The following is a 20,008-nucleotide window of genomic DNA, read 5'->3' as shown; positions in this document are numbered from 1 at the left end:
GAGTTTTACTCATTTGTGTATATTAATAATATAACACACATATTGTACATTTACATACATATGTATAAGGATGTTTACAATCGAATTATAGCTTGACAAATTTTGGAAAGTATTTTTTATTATAGTTAATACAGAAAAAAGGATCACGTGAAAATACAAACAAAGAATAATCGTTGAAAATCATACATAAGTATTTGGTGTTTAAGATGTGGCAACATACGTTTTCCTCATAATTATAAACAATCTAACCTTTTCAACGATGTGTGTGCTAAGTGATTTTTAAATTAATAAATATAGCTAAAATATAACAAAATAAAAGTGAAAATTGAACTAATTTCAATGTTTAGAGTGAATATTAAAATATACAACTAAACTATACTGGAAAAGCTCCCCTATCCACACATGCTCCATTTATACCGAAATTCGTATTTTTACCCGACCGCCAAAGTAATCGGAATCGTCACTTTTTCGGTGAAAGCAGAATTTTCTCAAATATTTGCATCTCTGTGGCAGCATTGTCCACAGCTGATGGATTGATAAGACAGATGTTCATATAATACTGAACATAAAGTTTTTGAAGAATCACTTGTATATATTGTTTATTAGCCGTTAACAATGCAATTGCAAATAGTACGGTTATTAGCATGGAAGATAGCGAACCATGGAAAACGATTTATAACTACAAGCAACAGGAAGGAGAAAACCTTTCGAAAACTTTACCAAGAGTTTTGGTCGCCCAAGTCTATACGTAATCCTCCTTATGAGCATTTCACACAAATTGGGGATCCAGTTTTACGCACAAAAGCTGCAGAAGTGCCTGGAGACCTTATTAACAGTAAAGAGGTAGAACATATTGTTGAAAAAATGATCAAAGTATTACGAAAGTTCGATTGCGTTGGCGTTGCAGCACCACAAATTGGAATTTCGCTTCGAATCATTGTGATGGAGTTTCGAGAAGGATTAATAGACATATTGCCAAAACCTGTTTACGAAGCGAGAAAGATGTCTACACTACCACTAACAGTAATATGTGAAATAATTTAAAAATTTGCAATTAATGAATTATTTACCAGGTTGTAATAAATCCAACATTGACTGTAACTAACTACGAAAAGCATAAACATCCGGAAGGTTGTATGAGTGTTCGAGGTTATTCTGCAGAAGTGGAACGTTTTCATTCAGTTATGTTAAAAGGAAAAAATTTCAACGGCGTAGAAAATAAAGTTGAATTAAGTGGTTGGAACGCAAGAATAGCGCAACATGAAATGGACCACTTGGACGGAAAACTTTATACTGATCGCATGGATAGTTCAACTTTTATTTGTACATGCTGGGAGACAGTTAATGCTAAAAGTGGGCGTGTTGAGATACCTTTTTATAAATAAGTTTTTATATATGTATGTACTTATGCAAAGCTTGCCTCCACACTTAAATTTTTTGTCGGACTTTTTCGTTCGTTCGAAATTGTCTTCTATTTCGTTTTTTTTATGTTTTAGTAAGAATAAGTAAACTAAATTATGTTATCTATTATAATTATAGTTTTTTAATTTATTACGTTTAATGAGTAAAACACAAACTAGCTTTTCTGTGCTTATACAAGTTAAAAACGTAATTATTTATTTTCCAATTTATTTCGAATGTTAATATTTTCACGTTTACTTTACATCTCGCGTAACTAAAGCCCAAACATATACTTCGCAGCTTTTCTATGTTGGTGCAGCAACATCTTATTTGTGGCTACCTTTACAAGAGGTAAAATATCCTTCTTGCTATGCGATCTTACTCTTCAGGCGATCATGCTGTGAGCAGCTTTATTTTTTCATCGCATGCCGGTCTTTTATATTTCGAGCTAATTTTGTAAAGCACACAAACTTTCAAATGATTTACAAAACAAATTCATGGGAAATCTTCATAGAAATTATTTATAAATGCAAAAATATATTTTTTTGCAAAATTACCTTAAAATTAGAATAACAAAAAAATAAAAAGTACTGTTAACATGGAAATGCATTTTCACTATACAATGCGAGGCATTCTGTAGCTGAAAAAAAATTTTAATCAAGCTATAGCCAAAATATATAAAATTGCAAATTCAAATTAATTGCCCGTTGTGTACAGTGAGTAACAGAGTAAAAAATTTTTGGACATATAATAGAGGTAATATTTACGCGATTTTACAGTTCTGTTCCGATTTTGACCATTTTAAGCCATTATATACATATGTACATATATGACTTTAAAGGTACTATGTGTGGAAAGTCTTACCTCGATATTTTTATTGATGCCTGATTTGTAAACTGGGAAGACTGGAAAGTAAAAGAATCCGATGGAATTTGTAATTGTTTTATATAGGAAGTGGGCGTGGTAGTTTCCGGCTCCTATACAGCCTCCTCGTAGTGAGTTATGTATATGGATTTGAAATTTGTGTATTCCTATATCCCTGCGGATTTTTTCTTTAAATGTGAACGTTTACTTAAAAAGGCATGTAAAATTGTATTATTTAAAGTAATGGCGATTTGAGGCTATAATATATTTCCATTTTTCTGAATTTGATGAATAGTTTCACCCGGTTTGAAAAGCTCATTATACAGCACGCGCTTCTGATCCCACCAAAAACAGAGAATTACATTGACGTCATGGGTATTCCGATTTATAGTTGAAATGGCTGGTTAGACAGGTTTCACATATGTATTTTTTTGTGTTTCAGGCACAAAGGTTCGACATATTAGTTGTTTACGCCTCAGATGAATAACAGATACTGAACAAGTATGGAAGGGCTAATTTCGGATGTAACCAAAAATTTCATACTCTTGCAACTTACAAGGACCAAAGCTGGAAATACCTTCTGGTGTTGACATAGCTATTAAAAAAAATTTGCGAGAGAATTCAACATTCATTATTCGATCACCTTTGGTGTTTTATTAAGTTATATAATGTGTATTTTTGTTTAATAAATATATTTTACTTCCCGTCAGAAAAATTATATTAAAATCACCCTCAAATAAGTAATACATATCTGGCATAAACTTAACCAAAGAGACAAAATTTAATATATTGAGTTGATGTGCAAAACGTCCACCAGAAGATGGAAATTGATGATCTTGACCATATATACGGCATAAAGCTAACCGGAAGTTTCAAAATATTTTAATATATAAATGGGGAGATGGGTGGAGTATTGCCTTTATCTATTTTTGGCATTACTACATATTATTAACAGAAACAGATGCTCTCTGAGTTTCAGTAAGGTACTAACATACCTTCAACAATATACCATATAAAGTGTAAAGTCAACCGGGTGTTTGTTTCCTGATTTTGGTTATACATATATTCTGAGGGCTAGTACAAGTTTTCAGCCGGTTTTATCCAATTTCAGCACATATGTAGATGCTTCCTTAGGAGAAAAATAAGTCCACTTAATATAATTAAAATAATTCACATTTTGGCCGATATATGGGGTATACCGACAGCCGGAAGTTTGAAAATTTGTCTATTAGGTATATGGGGACTTGGGGAAGTATCAATCCAATGCAAGCCTTTTTTGTTACACAGTTCTCTCTTAATTTCAATTATATATCTCACACATTGGCCGATATTTTCAGCAAAAGAATGGGCGTTATTATCACCAAATTTCATTTGAATATTATCAAGCTGTCGCAAGAGCTGCCAAAATGATTAAATTAATGTAATTAGGAAGGAACCACAAATAGTGACCCGATCCTGTGGGAAATAGTTACCCGATTTTACCCCTTTTTTCACAAGGTGACATCTCTCAGAATTTCAATAATATACCGCAGAGTTTTACAAATATTTTCGCTAATACATCAACTATAGGCACTGTATAAGTAGACTAAAATGTTCGGTTATACCCGAACATAGGACGTCCTTATGTATTTTTCTATAAATATATTAAAAACGAATATTGTTCTTGGACCCTTTTTAGGAAACCATCGCGATTGATGTACCCTAACATGTATTTATACAAGGTTTTAGATTATGAATTAAGGGGCACATCTGAGGTGAAAATTCGAAAAAATATCTTTTTTTGTTTTTGCTTTTTTTGGCTGCAGCTGTAACTCGAAAACAAATCATCCTAAAGTTTTGATTTTTTATAACGCTTTTATTAGCTTCACCTGTATACAAGGAGTAATACATTTTTGTTCATACTCGAATGCTGGTCCTTTACTCTGGTTGATTTTGTCAGTTTAATTTGGGTTATTTTTCCCATACAATGACATTGGAGCCAAAAATTATTTAATTTTTGGGCAAAATTTTACATTTTTTTAAGTGTGCAACTTAAATTTAGATAAATTTTTTTTTTTTTTTTATTCAAGTTAAATTTACAATCTGTCTTAATGTTAATAGACAATAAGTAAATGTGCTGTTAAGGTACAAACAAATTGTGAGTGTTACTTCATTAAGTGACCCTCTGTTTAGTGACAGTATAATAAAAATAAAAATCCAAACGACATACATACTAATTTACATAATTATTTGCTATTTTCTTATGTTAAAATAACATAATCATACACTAGTTTGTGCTAAAGTTATGTATTTACATTACGTGCATGCGTGCTGGTTTACAAGTTTAATATGTCTTTTCTTTTTAACCTTGTTGTAGTGGGTGCCTGTAGTAATGCCACTGCTAAAGGATTGGGATGGATCTCTAACCTGATTTTGTATCTTTCACTAAACTTTTTTATTTCATCTTTCACTTTGCATATTTTTAAATCTCTGTGAATAGTATGATTTGAAACATACCATGGAGCTTTTGTAATTGACCTGAGAGTTTTTGATTGAACGCGCTGTATTATTTCAATATATGTAAATAAAAAAATAATAACAAAAATTTTATATAATTTATTGGATTTTTATCTTGTGGAAATACATATGTGTACTACATTACTCTGAATTTCTAACTGATAACTGCTTGTAATTTATACTATATATTGGTTAAATGGAAACTTCTGCATTGAACTTTATAGGTATTTTGTTATAACATTTGGGAAAGATCACTTTCTCGTGAGACACAAAACGCGATTGAAAAACGAAAATATTTTAAATAATAATAGTGTTAAAGTTATTAACGCAAGTGCCTTTGGCCATACATATGCTACATATACAATTTGAAATTTTTTTTTATTCTGTAGTTAATAATATAATGGTAAAAACAAAGAATCCATAACTATTTATTTGAAAACATTTAAGTAATACATAAAACAAGACCAAATGTCGTCAGTATAGTAATTCACCTAAAAAGAAGTGAACTTGTCACATGTGGAAATGGCAAACATTTTTAAAATTTTTCTTTCATAGATTGTTTTTTCATATGAAAAATTTTGGGAGTATATGAGTAATGTGAAACTACCTAACGTATCTATGACGACATGATAAACTACAGTAACTGTGCATTCAGAGTGAAATCTGAGTGAATTATGTATATCTGACTGAAATCTGTATTTAACTGATATACAGATTTCAGTCAGATATACATAAGTATGTACATAATATGTTATATAAGTCTGATCCACAATATTAAATATTCTGCATAAAACTTGTTAGAACAACGAAAATTATTATAAGTTGTATTTAGGAGTTGGGGGTAGTATTCAATAAGATATAGAACTGTAATTTGACAGAGGGGATGGCAATAGCAAAGGACACTTGTATAACTCGCACATTGGCCAATATATGTAGTATAAAGTCAGCCGAATTCTACCCATATTATTTTCAGATAAGGATTCTCTTAGTTTCTGTAATATATCTCAGAGATTAACCTATATTTTTGATAAAAAGTTCGCAATAAAAATTGGGGTCTATACATTCAATGCCTTGCGGTTTGAATAATTTTATCCAACAGTTTTCGTCTGATATGTGAATTTTTAATTATAAGGTTTAGCCCGATAAATTCGTTGGTGCTTAGTTTGAATATTGGAAAGTGAAAGAATCAGATGGAATTCAAAATTGTGTTATATCAGAAGTATGCGTGATTGCAGTCCGATTTCACCCATTTTCGCACTGTAATATAATAATATCAAATTAATGTTAGTGTCGAATATAGTTGATATTAAACCTTTTAAGAGCCAAAAAACTAATATATGTAATAACATGATGCTAGAGTATATTGAAAATTAGTAAAAAATGTTCTTGTCCTCTCTGCTTGTAATCATGATATGAGGTCTACTGACCTTAGGATGTAGGTTGACTTTATTGGAGAAACAAAATAACTTTTATAAAACGGAATGACCTTTGTAGAGTTGGCAACTAGTTCATTTCAGTTCATATTTTAACAATTTGTTTGTGTAATTAAATTTCAATTGGAAGCGGTTACATACCCAATATGCCCTTTATGAAAGAAATTCCTCCTATTTTCAACTTTTGAGATGGATACACTAATTCTCCCCAACATTTTAAAATATTGACTGGATTTACAATTTTAATAGTTGGTCCGGATGCTCTTTTACTGATAATTTTCAAAAATCGTTATTAAGTTTATTGGTTTAATAGCGAGAATGACTTATTAACTTTGTTGTATTCATACATAAGTACTCTGTAGCTACATGTTTCAAGATTATACGAATTGGGAGAAATTAAGCATTCATTGTTAGACGCAATATTTATAGAGTCACATAGTTTTATTGCCATATTTAACCTCGTGCCAGCAAAAATGACAATCATCATATAGGCCAACTACATTCATAGTTAGGTAAACCTTTAATACATGGTGGCGCAAAAGTTCTCCTCCTATCAGAAGATGCTATAAATTTTGCAATTGACCTCTAATGTCAGTTCTGTTTCGACATTTGTGTAGTTAACACATGCGAAATACACGTACATATATAAACAATGGTACGCTACACTGCTCCAGAAAAATTTATTTGACCAATAATCCGTAGGTGACTTTGGCACAACGTGAATTTCGTCGCAGATTTCCTGGCCGTCCGACGCCTACTGGTGAAACACTGCGACGTTTAGCGGCTCGCCTCGAAGGGACTGGCACAACACGAGATGCTGCCAAGCGTGGCAGACCCCGGAGTAGCCGTTCTGCAGATAATATTGCTGCTGTTGCCGAGGATGTCATGGAATCGCCGTCGACATCGACCAGACGACGTGCCACGCAAATGGCTATCAGTCGACGGTGTTTACAGCGAATTTTGGTACAAGATTTGAAGATGTTTCCGTACAAAATCCAGACGGGTCATCACCTGTTAGCTGCTAACCGCCAATCGCGTCTAACATACGCTCAAGTCATCCTTAATCACCACCAAAACCGCCAAACGGTTACTGTGAGTAGTGAGCGCTACAGAGCAATGACCAGCAAGTTCTTTTTGCCGCAACTTGATGAATTGGGATTGGAAAACATGTGGTTCTAACAGGACGGTGCAACGGCACACACTGCGCCACAACAAAAAAAAAAATACAGCCAAAAAACATTTATTAATTTGATTAAAATATCGCACATTTCGAAAGACTTAAACGGTTTAAATTCGGGCAAAAATCACTATGCATATATATTTTTATTTTTTACTATTTACGAAAACCGGATGTTTGAAAATTCTAATATTAATTGTATATGGGTAAGATCCAGTTATCACCTTATTTTATTAATTTTTTGCGATTTCATTAAGATAACACAAATATTCGCCGATATGTGCAGATAAAGTTAGCCGTGTGCAAAGTTTTATTCGAGATATTCGTTGATGGTTTATTTTAATACTGGAAAGTGAAAGTGTCAGATGAAATTTAAAAGCGTGTTATACTATATAAGAAGTAGGCGTGGCCCCACCCATTTACGCACTGTAACATAGGAATGTAAACATAATGTCACCTACAGAATTTGGTTGAAATTGGTCGAGTAGAACCCGGATATGGGTTTTCACCAAAATGTGGGCGGCGTCACGATTTCGACATCGGCTCACATAAAGACCCCTGTTCATTTATATATATTCCATTATTATGACATAAATTTTTTAATTGGATTGAAAATTTATTTTTGTATATCAATAGTTGTATGTAAGATATTTATTTAATAATTTTGTGTTATCCCACTGTAGCATCGCAAATAACCACAATAACCATGCACAAGGGTCTAGGACAAAATGGGGTAAAACCCCTTGTGGTCATTTGGTATTAATTATGGTATATATGTAAGTTTTATAATATTTACAGAAAAATATTTTAGCCAACAAGGACATTATGATTGAAACCGATGGAGAAATTTTCGCTTTTCGCAGGTGCCAAAATGTATTTTAGGAATCCTAAAGTGTTTTGACAACAAGAAGCAGTTAATTTTAGATGATTCAACAAACAAACGTCTAGCACGATCTGAAAGGGAAGATAATGCTGCTCCAATATGGATAAACGCGTTATTATTTGCAACATTTAATGAGAAAGAAGAACAGGTAAAACACAATTTCTAAACAAGTAAGGAAGGGCTAAGTTATTTTATACTCTTGCACGTATCACAGTCAGCTAAATACATTGAGCTGTTGGCAATATTGGAAAATATATGTAGCTTAAGGCTTCAACTTCACTGTTCGACGAAATCGCTAATGGATTACAATCAAAAAGAAAATTATACTAAACCATCCTCACTCGCTTTTATCTATTTTAGCCACTGCCACATACTATTAACATGTCACATACTAATTAAATGCTCTCTGAGTTTTATTAAGGGGGGGAGGGGATAGGGTTTTTCACTTTCGAAAAATCGATTTTTTTGGCTTATCTTATTGTTTAACATTTCACAAAATGGTTTATCCACCCACAAAATGGCGGAATTTTTAGTGGAAAATAACAGTTTACACTTTAGAAGGCCGCCAAAAATTTTTGAATGCAAAAAAAAAAAAATATCAGAGAACGTTGGGGGGAAGATTTGATTATACTTTGACTAATTTGTCTTGGTTTTTTATTTTCGGATAATTCCTAGCCGAGTAATGGTGAACACCGCAAAGTGTTTTTTTTTTCAAGACGTTCTGGGGAAAGCACTGTTACCGGCTTATGCCTGTTATATTCTGTAGCAATATGTTGCAAAAGTATAAATACATATATGTATGATTTGTATAAACCTATTCTAGTTATGCTCAATTATGTAATTGTATGTATGTATATTTTCATGCGATTAATTAAGTCCTTATTTATTTTTACAGTACTTCTACTTGAAGGCTATTGATGCACCAGTATGCATCATCCCAATTCAGCTATTCGAAGTTTATCAAAATTTGTAATTCAAGATCTTAACGGTCATATCCCGGAGATAGTTATATATCCAATGAGCATTCAACTATTGGAGTCGAAATTGGATGTTTTACTATTCCAAGAGCTAGGAAATGACTCGCATTGCAAATTGAACTTGTTAACTGGAACGATGAATGGCCAACGTTTGAGAAAGAAATTTACGATATTAATGTTTTCGAAAACAGCAGCAGTGGTACATATATAGCACAGTTATTGGCGACTGATTTGGATGTTGATGACGTTGTAATGTAAGTATGTAGTAAGTGATATTAAAATACAAAACAACTGTAACTAAGTCACACATAACGTTTTTTTTTAAATAGACATTCTATTGTTGGTAATTTGGCTGGTTTTGAAATCAATGCAACTACGGACGAAATTACCCTTAGAGGAGATAACGTTTTAGACTACGAATGCCAAAGGACTGTGGTGCTACAAGCAAAAGCAGTAGATTCATTAGTCACATCATATGCAAATAGACTGCATAGCTCATTTGCGCAATTAAATATTAATGTTTTGGATATTAATGACGAGACTCCTGTTTTGAGTGTGGTAATTATCTGGATAGCAATAACCAGTATAAATTGACATATTCCATCAATTAATTACTTAGTAAAATTTTTATTTACGTTTCGGCGAGTTTTAAAAGCGTTCTGTTTAATTTGTCAGCAAAAATCATCAATTTTTGTAGTCGAAAATGCTGAAAGTCTCACTTTGCTTACGAACCAAATTGTAGTCTACGATCCTGACACGACTGCTAAATTGAACCTTGAAATCAATTGGGACAAATCCAATGCCACCAAAAGTGGACAACCAGTTGCCAAAGAACTATTTATGAGGTCTGTATTAAGTCAATATATTACCTGATAAGTAACATACATTTTTCTGTTTTAATAGCTGTTTCAAAATTGACTCTGAAATCGGTGGAAAGCACACAGTCCAAGGTTATTTACGTGTTAATCCAGATTTTGATCGATTAATAGATTATGAAGTATATGACTCAATCGTTTTGGTGATTGAAGTTATAAATTTCCAACAAGAAATCAATGATGCTTCCTCAGCAGGTTTGTTTAAAGTTAATAACGCATAAACGTTATAACATAAAATAGTGTGCAGTAACTTTTCAAACAAATATTACTTAAACCTGTTTTATTGAAAGATTAATAGTTCGATAAAGATCTTGTTTGGGTAGACTCTCAATTACTATTTCTAAAAAATGTTTCCAGTTCGTAAGTGCAGTCCTTCAAAATAATATTTTTGACACTGCCAATGGGTTAAAATGTTTCAAAAATTGATTTTTATATTTTATATAAATATTGATTCTCTCGATTGTTTAACATTTATTAAGCTTTATGTTGGTGCACATTGAGGACGCTTCAACCGGGCTCTCTTGAAGTGTTTAAAAGTATACCAGAAAGGGAAGCTAACCATACTCCTATAGGTAATTAAAGGGAGATTCTTGTAAATATTAGACATATTAGCTGTACATATAATTCATGGTAATTTAAATTTACAGGTACTATTTGCGCTTTTGACATAGATGGCCTGGCAATAATAATATTTCTTTTACTTTACGGTGAGTGATTATTTCAAATACTGAAGTAATTCCACTGAAATGCCATAAATTAAAATTTAACTTCAGCTCAATTGACAACTTCATTGAAGATGGAATGATTAGTATAAATAATTTGAGTGGCGAATTAAGCGTCAGCGATAACATACAGTGCGATATACCGAAAATTTATACCTTGAATTATAATATCATTTTAAAGGACGGACAGCATATGACATCCGGAAAGGTAAAGAAATGTATAATTTAAAAGTTTGTGTAATCACATTACAAAACGTTGAAAATGTTTACATACATACATATGTATATGTATATTCCATTTCCATTGCTTTACAAATAATAGATATTAATAATCAGATTCCAAAATTGGATAACTTTAAACAAACTATTTCATTATACGAAAACGCCAGTACCGGTTTCTATATAACTCAAATGAGAGCACACGACGACGACAGAGACGGTAACACTCGCAAGATATGTGTTAAACAGAATTCCTATTATTCTTACTCTGAAATCTAAACGTTTTTGCCAAATTAGTCGGTTCTAAAATAAAGTATTTGAGCACTTTGATTGTTTTCTGGTACGAATAGCAGAAGTCCTAACCGTGCCTCAAGTTCATAAAACAACAATCGAAATGGTTTACATATGTTTATTTCAGCTCCACATAATGTATTGGAATACAATATCGTGAATGGAGGATCTAAAGAAATCAATAAATTTTTTTATTTAATTTTTTTTTTTTTTTTTGCATTTATTTATTTACAATCTATCAGTAAGACAATAAGTAAATTAGTTCAAAAATAATAATATAACATAAATAGTTGAACTCCAGTGAGAACAGCTATTATATTCAAAATTCTATAATTAAGAATTTATTTACAATATTTACAAAGTTTAATCTCTAAAAGGTAAATCTAAAACGTGATTTCTTTTAAGCCTTCGAGTTGTATCGCTATTATCCAGTAGAGTTATTGCCAGAACATTTTCATGAACATGTAGCTTTTCAACATACCTTGTGCTTATACTTTTTATTTCTTCTTTAACATATTTAATATTTAAATCTTTGTGTATTTGATCATTAGCCACAAACCAAGGGGCGTCAACAATAAGTCTAAGAGTGATGGACTGATATCGTTGAAGGATTTCAATATTTGATTGGCTTGCAGTACCCCATAACTGGATACCATAGGTCCACATAGGCTTCAAGATACCCTTATAAAGTCGAACTTTGTTCTCCAAACTAAGCTGTGATTTTCGCCCAAGAAGCCAATTCATTTTTTTTTGTTTTAATATTGAGCTTCTTTCTCAAGCTTTTAATGTGGCTTTCCCAAGTTACTCTTCGATTAATATCGAGTCCGAGATAATTTGCGGAATCACTAAGTCGAATTTGTGTATTATTCAAAAATACAGGCGGACAGTCTCCTCTTCTCAGAGCAAATGTGACGTGTTTCGATTTCTCAGCATTAACCTTTATTTTCCATTTCTTAAGCCATCGCTCAATTTCTATTATTTCATTTTGAATAACTTCAGTTACTTCCACCGCAGTAGTTTTGGATGCAATTATAGCTGTATCATCAGCGTAAGTGGCTACTTGAACATCACTAACAACAGGAAGATCAGCAGTGAATATTGTGTAAAGGATAGGTCCCAGAACACTGCCCTGTGGGACACCAGCACGGATACTGTATAGTTTTGACGTTTCTCCTTCCATTTGAAAATAAAAGTGGCGATTGTCTAAATATGATTTCAATAAGAGAAAAAATGGAGCAGGAAGTAGTTTTTTCAGTTTATTTAACAAGCCTGGATGCCAGAAATACTGCCACAGAATACAGCTTTTCCTCTAAACCATCTGTAATTATATTCACTATACGATGACATTGCTCTGGAGTCCCATGACCTCTCCTAAACCCAAACTGATGTTCCGGTATTATATTGCATTTATACAAAACTGGTAACAATCTCCTCATAAGTATTCTTTCGAAGACTTTAGAGAATGTCACCAGCAAGCTAATAGGACGGTAGGACGACAAAATATTTTCGGGTTTGTTTGGTTTTGGAATCATTATAACCTCCGCACATTTCCATTGTGTAGGAAAGTGGTGTAACCTCAAAATTGCATTATAAATTAGGGATAAAAATATAATACTCTTTTGAGTGAGCATTTTCGTAACTCTTCCGTCAATTTTATCGTAGCCTGGTGCCTTTTTTTGGTTCAGTTTGGCGAATTCTTCTTTAATTTCAGAAACAGTTATTTTACGAATTGGAAGACACATTTGACAAGGTACATCCAGGAACTGTATTATTTCAGTATCTTCAGGTGCAAGGTTTGAATTTGGTTGAAACGTTGAGTATAAATGTTGTGCAAATGCTTCAACCTTATCTATGGCAGTTTTACACCAATCTCCGTTATAATTACGTATGGAAACATTTCGCTTTGTAGGTCGCTTTAAATATTTGGTAACTCTCCAAAGGCTGTATTCGTAGTCTTTCGCGTTAGGTTCCAGACTTTTAAGAAACTCTGCAGTTGCTTCATTTCTTATTTCATGTAAGCGTTTTTTAAGTTGGTTTGATGCTGTATTGTACCTTGTTTTATCTAATGGACACCTACTGGTTTGCCAAATTTTCCGAAGCTTTCGCTTGTTACTTATAAGGTTCCTAAGCTCAGCTGACATAAAAACAGTATTCGCTACCATAGTTTTAGCTGGTGCAGTACTCCTCATACCTCCTTCATGAATGATGTTTGTAAATGTTTCCACAGCCGTATCCACTTCTAAATCAGTTTTGAGAGAAATATTTGTATTTAGTTTGGTATCTATCCAATCTTGAAGTAGCAAAATATTTGTCCTAGGTGTGACAATTTTATATTTATTTGAGAGTGCTGGAAGAGCAGCGCCATAAGTAATTATAATAGGCCAATGGTCTGAGCTTAGGTCAAAGTTGTCAGAAATATCCAGATGATGTCGTGATACTCCAAAATAAACTGCAAAATCCAAAATATCTGGTATTTTACGGGGGTCTGATGGCCAATACGTTGGTTTCCCCGTAGATATTGTTGAAAAATTGTTGGTATTTATACATTTATACAACTCTCTTCCCTTGGGATTTGCCAATCTTGATCCCCACCAAGGATGCTTGGCATTATAATCACCGCCTATAAACTTACAGCCAAGTTTTCTAAAAAAAATTGCAATAGTCTTGTTCTTTGAAACAAAATCGTGGTGGAAAATACACTGAGCACACATTAATATTAAATGACATGCATTTAACATTAATGCAAGCGGCCTGTATAGCGTTTTCATTTATTATTTCCACGATATTATATTTAAGCCCGCTTTTTATTAATATCGCAGAGCCACCATGAGCTCTATTATCTGGATGATTTGCAACAATTAGATCATATCCATGAATTTTAAAGTCTGACCTATTTGTAAAATGAGTTTCTGATATCAAAAATATATCAATGTAATTAGATTTGAGGGCACAATTCCGATTTCTTTGGCGCCGCGATTTGAAGGTACCGTTGGAAAGAGGAAGTCCTCCTGATTAAAAAATATATAGGGTTATTGGTACCGCAAACGCTTAGTTTACGAGATATTCGAACTTAAAGTTCAAAAATTCCCAAAATTCGAGCATTTCAACAAGCTATTTTACCGCATTAAACACACTTTACTCACATTTTTCACTTCAAATTAATTAATTTAAACTATAAACTTTTAAATAAATCCACATTTTACACTTTTAACAGTTTTTTTACCGAAGAAATCTTTATTTTAAAATTACATTTTACACTCGTAGTGAACATCATGTGTGTGCTAAAATTACGACGAAATGGAGCGCTGCCATGTGATAATAAGGAAATTCGCTGAAATGCCTTTTTTCCCAAAATTCCTCTATCCATTCATATGGATATGTTCTTTAATTAAATTTAATAAACAAATATGTAATATAATATACTAATATTATATAATAATATTATATAATAATATTTAACCATTTTGTAATGAAAACTCAAAGTTTGTTTGAATATTAGTGCAAGATAACCAAAAAATATAACCACTTTATAACGAAACTCAATATATTTTTTTTATTTTAACGCAGAAAGGAGTACTACGCAAAAGTACTTCAGTCACCCCGGGTATTCGCTCGAAGTATTTTTTTAAAGCGCGGCCGAAGGCCGCCAACGCAGAAAGGAGTATTACGCGAAAGTACTTCAGTCACCCCGATATGATATAAATTTTACAATATTATTATAGATTTTTACTTATTTATTTTTATTAAACATAAATCGCATATTATACATATACTTACATATGTATAGTATATATGTAAACATATGTATATATACATATGTATATAAACAAAGAAAAATCGTTAAGAATCCTACAAATTTGGTGTTTGAGATGTGGCAACGCTCGTTTTCCTCATAATTGTAAACAATCTAACCTTTTCAACGATTAGTGTTCTAAGTGATTTTTAAATTAATAAATATAGGTAAAAAATTACAAAATAAAAGTGAAATGTGAACTTATTTCAATCTTTAAAGTGTATATTTAAATATAACAAGAGAAAAATGTGAAAAAATTTAGAGAAACATAGAGAAATAACATGTTTTCTTAGTGCAAATTTTTGAATTTTTAAACGTGAATATTTCAAAAAATTTTAGTTATTTTTACATTATTTTCGGATATTCCTCCTCTGGAGAAGCTACCCTATCCGCACATACCCCATTTATATGGAAATTCGTTTTCTTTACCCCGCCGCCAAAGTAATCGGAATCGTGCCGATTTGAGGATAATTTTTACTTCTTCTGTGTGGTTGGTAAGCCCATTCGCATTCCATATAGCAATTCGAATATCTACTTACATATTTTTGATATTAACAGAGATATCATATTGAGGAGATTGTTTGTTAATTCAAATTGTTTTGCTAATAAAGCCTCGATTCTTTCGAATGGATCCTCGTTACTTAAATTTCTATTTCCGCGTAGTATCTGTGCATAAGTTGGGCAGCTACTCCTGTTGTTAAAATCATTTGTCCCGTAAGAAGTGGAAACCTTATGCTCCTGAGGAGCTTTACTTGATTGCTGACTAAAGAAACGACTATTAGGTTTCTGCTTTGCAACTAATTCTTCATAAATTTTGCAGCCCTTATAGCTAGCAGCATGATCTTGTAAGCAATTAACACATTTGGCAGGTAAATCCTTGTCTTTCTGACACTCTGTGGTTGGATGGCACATAGAACATTTAACGCATCTAAATGTCTTTGTACAATACATCTTGGTATGTCCATATTCCTGACATCGAAAGCATTGTACTATATCAGTTACTTTCCTGGGAGGCTCTACTTTAATAACTGCATTGCTTAAGTATTTCAAATTATATATTTCCGCATTGTTATTGTTCGGTTCAAGATCAATAAAAAATATATTTAATGGATGCTTAGTAATGCGATTCCTAATATTACTAATATTCCTTACGCTATGTCCTAACTCTTCAATTTCACTTTTAATTGAGTCAATTGGTGTAGAGAAATGTAGATTCTTAACTACAACTCTAAAAGAACGCTCTTGTTTTAACTGATATGTGTGAAATAAAACCTCGTCTTTCTTAAGTGTTGTTATAAATTTTCTATAAGTATCCACGGATTTAATCATAACGCGTATTTGACCATCGCGTTGTGACTTATATGTAAAAACTTCTTTGGAAACAGTTTTCGATATGTAATTTAGCATACCCTTAATATCATTAACGTTAGCCAGTATTATTGGCGGAGGCTTCGGAATCGTATTTCGCTCAGTTGATTCATCTTTGTCTTTTTGTGTTTTCTTTTCAGCACTTCCAGTCTCCTCTTTATCCTCTGTCTCCACTCTGCTTTCAAGAATCGCAAACCGATTAGAATTCTTGGACGTTCCAGGTGTTGGGTCTAACAATAGTTTTTTCTTTGAAACGTTTGGTGAGCTGTAAATAGGCCGTTTGTTTGTCTTTTTTGTCTCAATCCTTTGCCAGTCCATAACAGCTTCAATACCGCCGTCACTACTCATGATGCAAATATGCACCAGGTAGGCAGATGTACTGATAACGAAGGTTTCTTTGTTCACTTATGTTATTGGTGCTTTTTATTGTGCTAAAGTGAAAATAAATTAATTTAATATATTTTTACTATTAATTCTTTTTAGAAATATTCTATTTTTCTTTGGACAATTCTAATCCAGTCGACTCGATTTTTTATTAAAATACTCAAAGGTCTTTTAAATAAATTGGATGGAATTTTATCTGTGAATTTCCAAAATAATACGGTTTTAGACAGAGACAATGGTGTAACATTTTACGTAATTGAAATTGAGATTAGAGACCACAATTCCGGAAGTGGACGTAAGTACGAAATTTATAGCAAAACTATTTTTGAATATAAAACTCATAACTAATAAATACTAATACAAACTTTACAGTAACTTTAGCAATTAGCTCTATTGCGCTAAATGTAATGTTAATTAAGAAAGAAATGTTACTTGGGCAAGGTAATGCAATTTTACTACTTTCTAATAAATATACATACGTTCTCTGCAGTACTTGCTCAAAGAATGACGTTTTTATGAAACAAATTTATGCCAGGTACTTCTTCTTTTCCGTTTAAAATTCTTTCTGAGTGGGAGCTTTGTTTCTATTTACAATTTTATATAAATTAAAAACGCAGTACTTAAGTCAAGTCAATATTGTCTCTCATATAATTATCCAACAACTATTGCCAATAAGGGGAAAACATTTCCATAAATTAATTAAATGGTTCTATATATATTGAGAGAATATTTATGTTAACAATACATAAAAATAAGATTAGTATGCAAATATTTCCTTGAAAATATGTTGTCGTATGAAAATAGTGGCTTTGGGAAAATGTAATTTTTTAAAACGGTTTTAGCTATAAATCAGATATACACTTTTGCTAATATAACGCTGTTGGATGTCAAAGACAATGCGCTTACAATGATACATTCTTCAATATTCTCGCCAGAGTTCTCAGAAACTGATTTAAAGGTAACCATTTTAAGAGTATATATTACATAACTATATATATTTTATTAAAAATAAAAACTAATATCGGTTAATTAAGCACATTTAGCGTTTTTTAACATATTTTCTTTTAAGGAAACATACAGCAAGATCGCATTAAAAGCTGTAGACATAGATGAAGAGAATACCCCTTACTCACAGATAAGTTTCGCCATAGCAAATATTTCACCAGGTAATATCTTGATCAAACTATTTGATGCTATAATAACATAGTCATTTTGTTAGGCTCTTGAGTTCTGAGAGCTCTACATACATACATATGTACATAATTGAAATATTTAAATTTCTTATATTCATGTCATGAAAATACGATTTCATTAATTTCATTTTTCACAAGGTAAGTTTTAAGAAATTCGTGATACCTGTATACATTTGAATTCACGATGATGCTTGGGTTGTTATAGTATAGAATTGATAAATTATAGAGCGATTCTTTCGAAGGACAGCGTCAGAGGTCAACGTTTTCCTTTTTTTTACTATTTTGAAAAATTTGTTATTTCTGATATATTATTTACTCATAACAATAAAATCTGAACTCTAGTGCAGTCAACTACAATCAAACATTTTATCTGACCAGAGTATTTGTAACCAGAAACTTTATCAAAAAGAACACTTTTTTCAGCGCAAAGTAATGCCATTCATGTAAAAAATTACAACGACTTATTCCGAATTGACAACAATGGATATTTAATCACTAACAAGAATTTAAGGGGTTATTATGAGCTTTGGCGTATAGAAATTGCTGCATCTCGCTTATCCAGATTGACTAGTTCTTCTACATATACGTACATGCATATAATTTTCACGCCCCAAAAATAATTTTTCCCAAACCCAATAAAGCCATCAGACTTTGGTAAATATACATTTTGAATATACACACATTTACTTAATAACATATTTACTTATACTATATTATAGTACATAAACTTTCTCAAACTTGTAACGCAAGGTATTTCCATGTAGATCACAATAGTATTATTATATCCTGAACAGGGTATATTAAGTTTGTCACGAAGTTTGCAACACCCAGAAGGAAGCGTCGGAGACCCTATAAAGTGTATATATAAATGATCAGTATGTTGAGCTGAGTCGGTTTAGCCATGTCCGTCTGTCTGTGTGGAGTATATATACGAACTAGCCCCTCAGTTTTAAAGATATCGTTTTGAAATTTTGTAAACGTCATTTTCTCTTCAAGAAGCTGCTCATTTGTCGGAACGGTATCGGAACACTATAACATATAGCTGCCATACAAAGTGAACAATCGAAATAAAGTTCTTGTATGGAAAACTTTCACATTTGACAATGCATCTTCACAAAAGTTGGCACAGGTTATTTTCTAAGATAATAATGTAATCTCCGAAGAAATTGTTCAGATCGATTAACTATAGCATATAGCTGCCATACAAACTGAATGATCGGAATCAAATGCTTGCATGGGAAACTTCCTCATTTGACGATATACATATCTTCACGAAATTTGGTATGATTTATTGTTTATAGAAATAATGTAATATCGAAAGAAATTGTTCTGATCGGCTCACTATAGCATATAGTTGCCATACAAACCGAACGATCGGAATCAAGGGCATGTATTGAAAACTTTCGCATTTGACGTGGTATCTTCACGACATCTTATATGGATTACTGCTAAAAGTAATAACATAATCTCCGAAAAATTGTTCATATCGGATTACTATAGCATATAGCTTCCATACAAACCGGACACCTAGTTACTAAAAGCAATGCACCTGTGAAGGGTATATTAGCTTCGGTGCAGCCGAAGTTAATGTTCTTTTTTGTTTTGATTATTTTCATATGTCAGATATCTTAGCTCGCCTACTCCTTATTAAAGTTTTATTCATATGGATCCCGTTATTCAGATATATAATTCAATTAGCTAAACACCAAACCCTTAATTGTGAATAATGTAAAATAGCTTTTATTATCTCGATACAAAAATCAAATACTTAACGTCGAAATTTTTAAAAACAATTTATAAAGTCATAAACATTATTAGAGAAGATAAGTTGCTTAGTTACGTAAAGTAATTACCAATAGTTAAGGTACTTAATTTTTGTATAGCTCACAACGAAAAACAATACGCATAGTGTAATATACCAAAACCAATCTC

General features: G+C 32.1%; 1 protein-coding gene and 1 pseudogene across 1 annotated transcript; both read left to right on the top strand.

The window, feature by feature from the left end:
• The first annotated feature begins 542 nt into the window (after positions 1 to 542).
• Positions 543 to 1,442, top strand: LOC120777182 (peptide deformylase, mitochondrial-like). The gene is made up of 2 exons (XM_040108346.1): positions 543 to 1,023; positions 1,074 to 1,442. Exons 1-2 carry the CDS (start codon positions 616 to 618, stop codon positions 1,383 to 1,385), a joined length of 720 nt encoding a protein of 239 aa, XP_039964280.1. The 5' UTR covers positions 543 to 615; the 3' UTR covers positions 1,386 to 1,442.
• Positions 1,443 to 5,068: 3,626 nt separating this feature from the next.
• The window catches only part of LOC120766604, a 19,320-nt pseudogene continuing 4,380 nt past the window's right edge, over positions 5,069 to 20,008 (top strand).

This window comes from Bactrocera tryoni, chromosome 1 (assembly GCF_016617805.1).
Source record: "Bactrocera tryoni isolate S06 chromosome 1, CSIRO_BtryS06_freeze2, whole genome shotgun sequence".
NCBI classification, from domain to species: domain Eukaryota; kingdom Metazoa; phylum Arthropoda; class Insecta; order Diptera; family Tephritidae; genus Bactrocera; species Bactrocera tryoni.
Note: the sequence above shows the minus strand (reverse complement) of the source record. Positions and strands in the feature narration are given on the sequence as shown.

Coding starts and splice junctions, on each gene's coding strand:
- LOC120777182 (XM_040108346.1), top strand. CDS start 616: ATGCAATTGCAAATAGTACGGTTATTAGCATGGAAGATAGCGAACCAT. Junction 1,024..1,073: donor TGTCTACACTACCACTAACA/GTAATATGTGAA, acceptor ATTATTTACCAG/GTTGTAATAAATCCAACATT.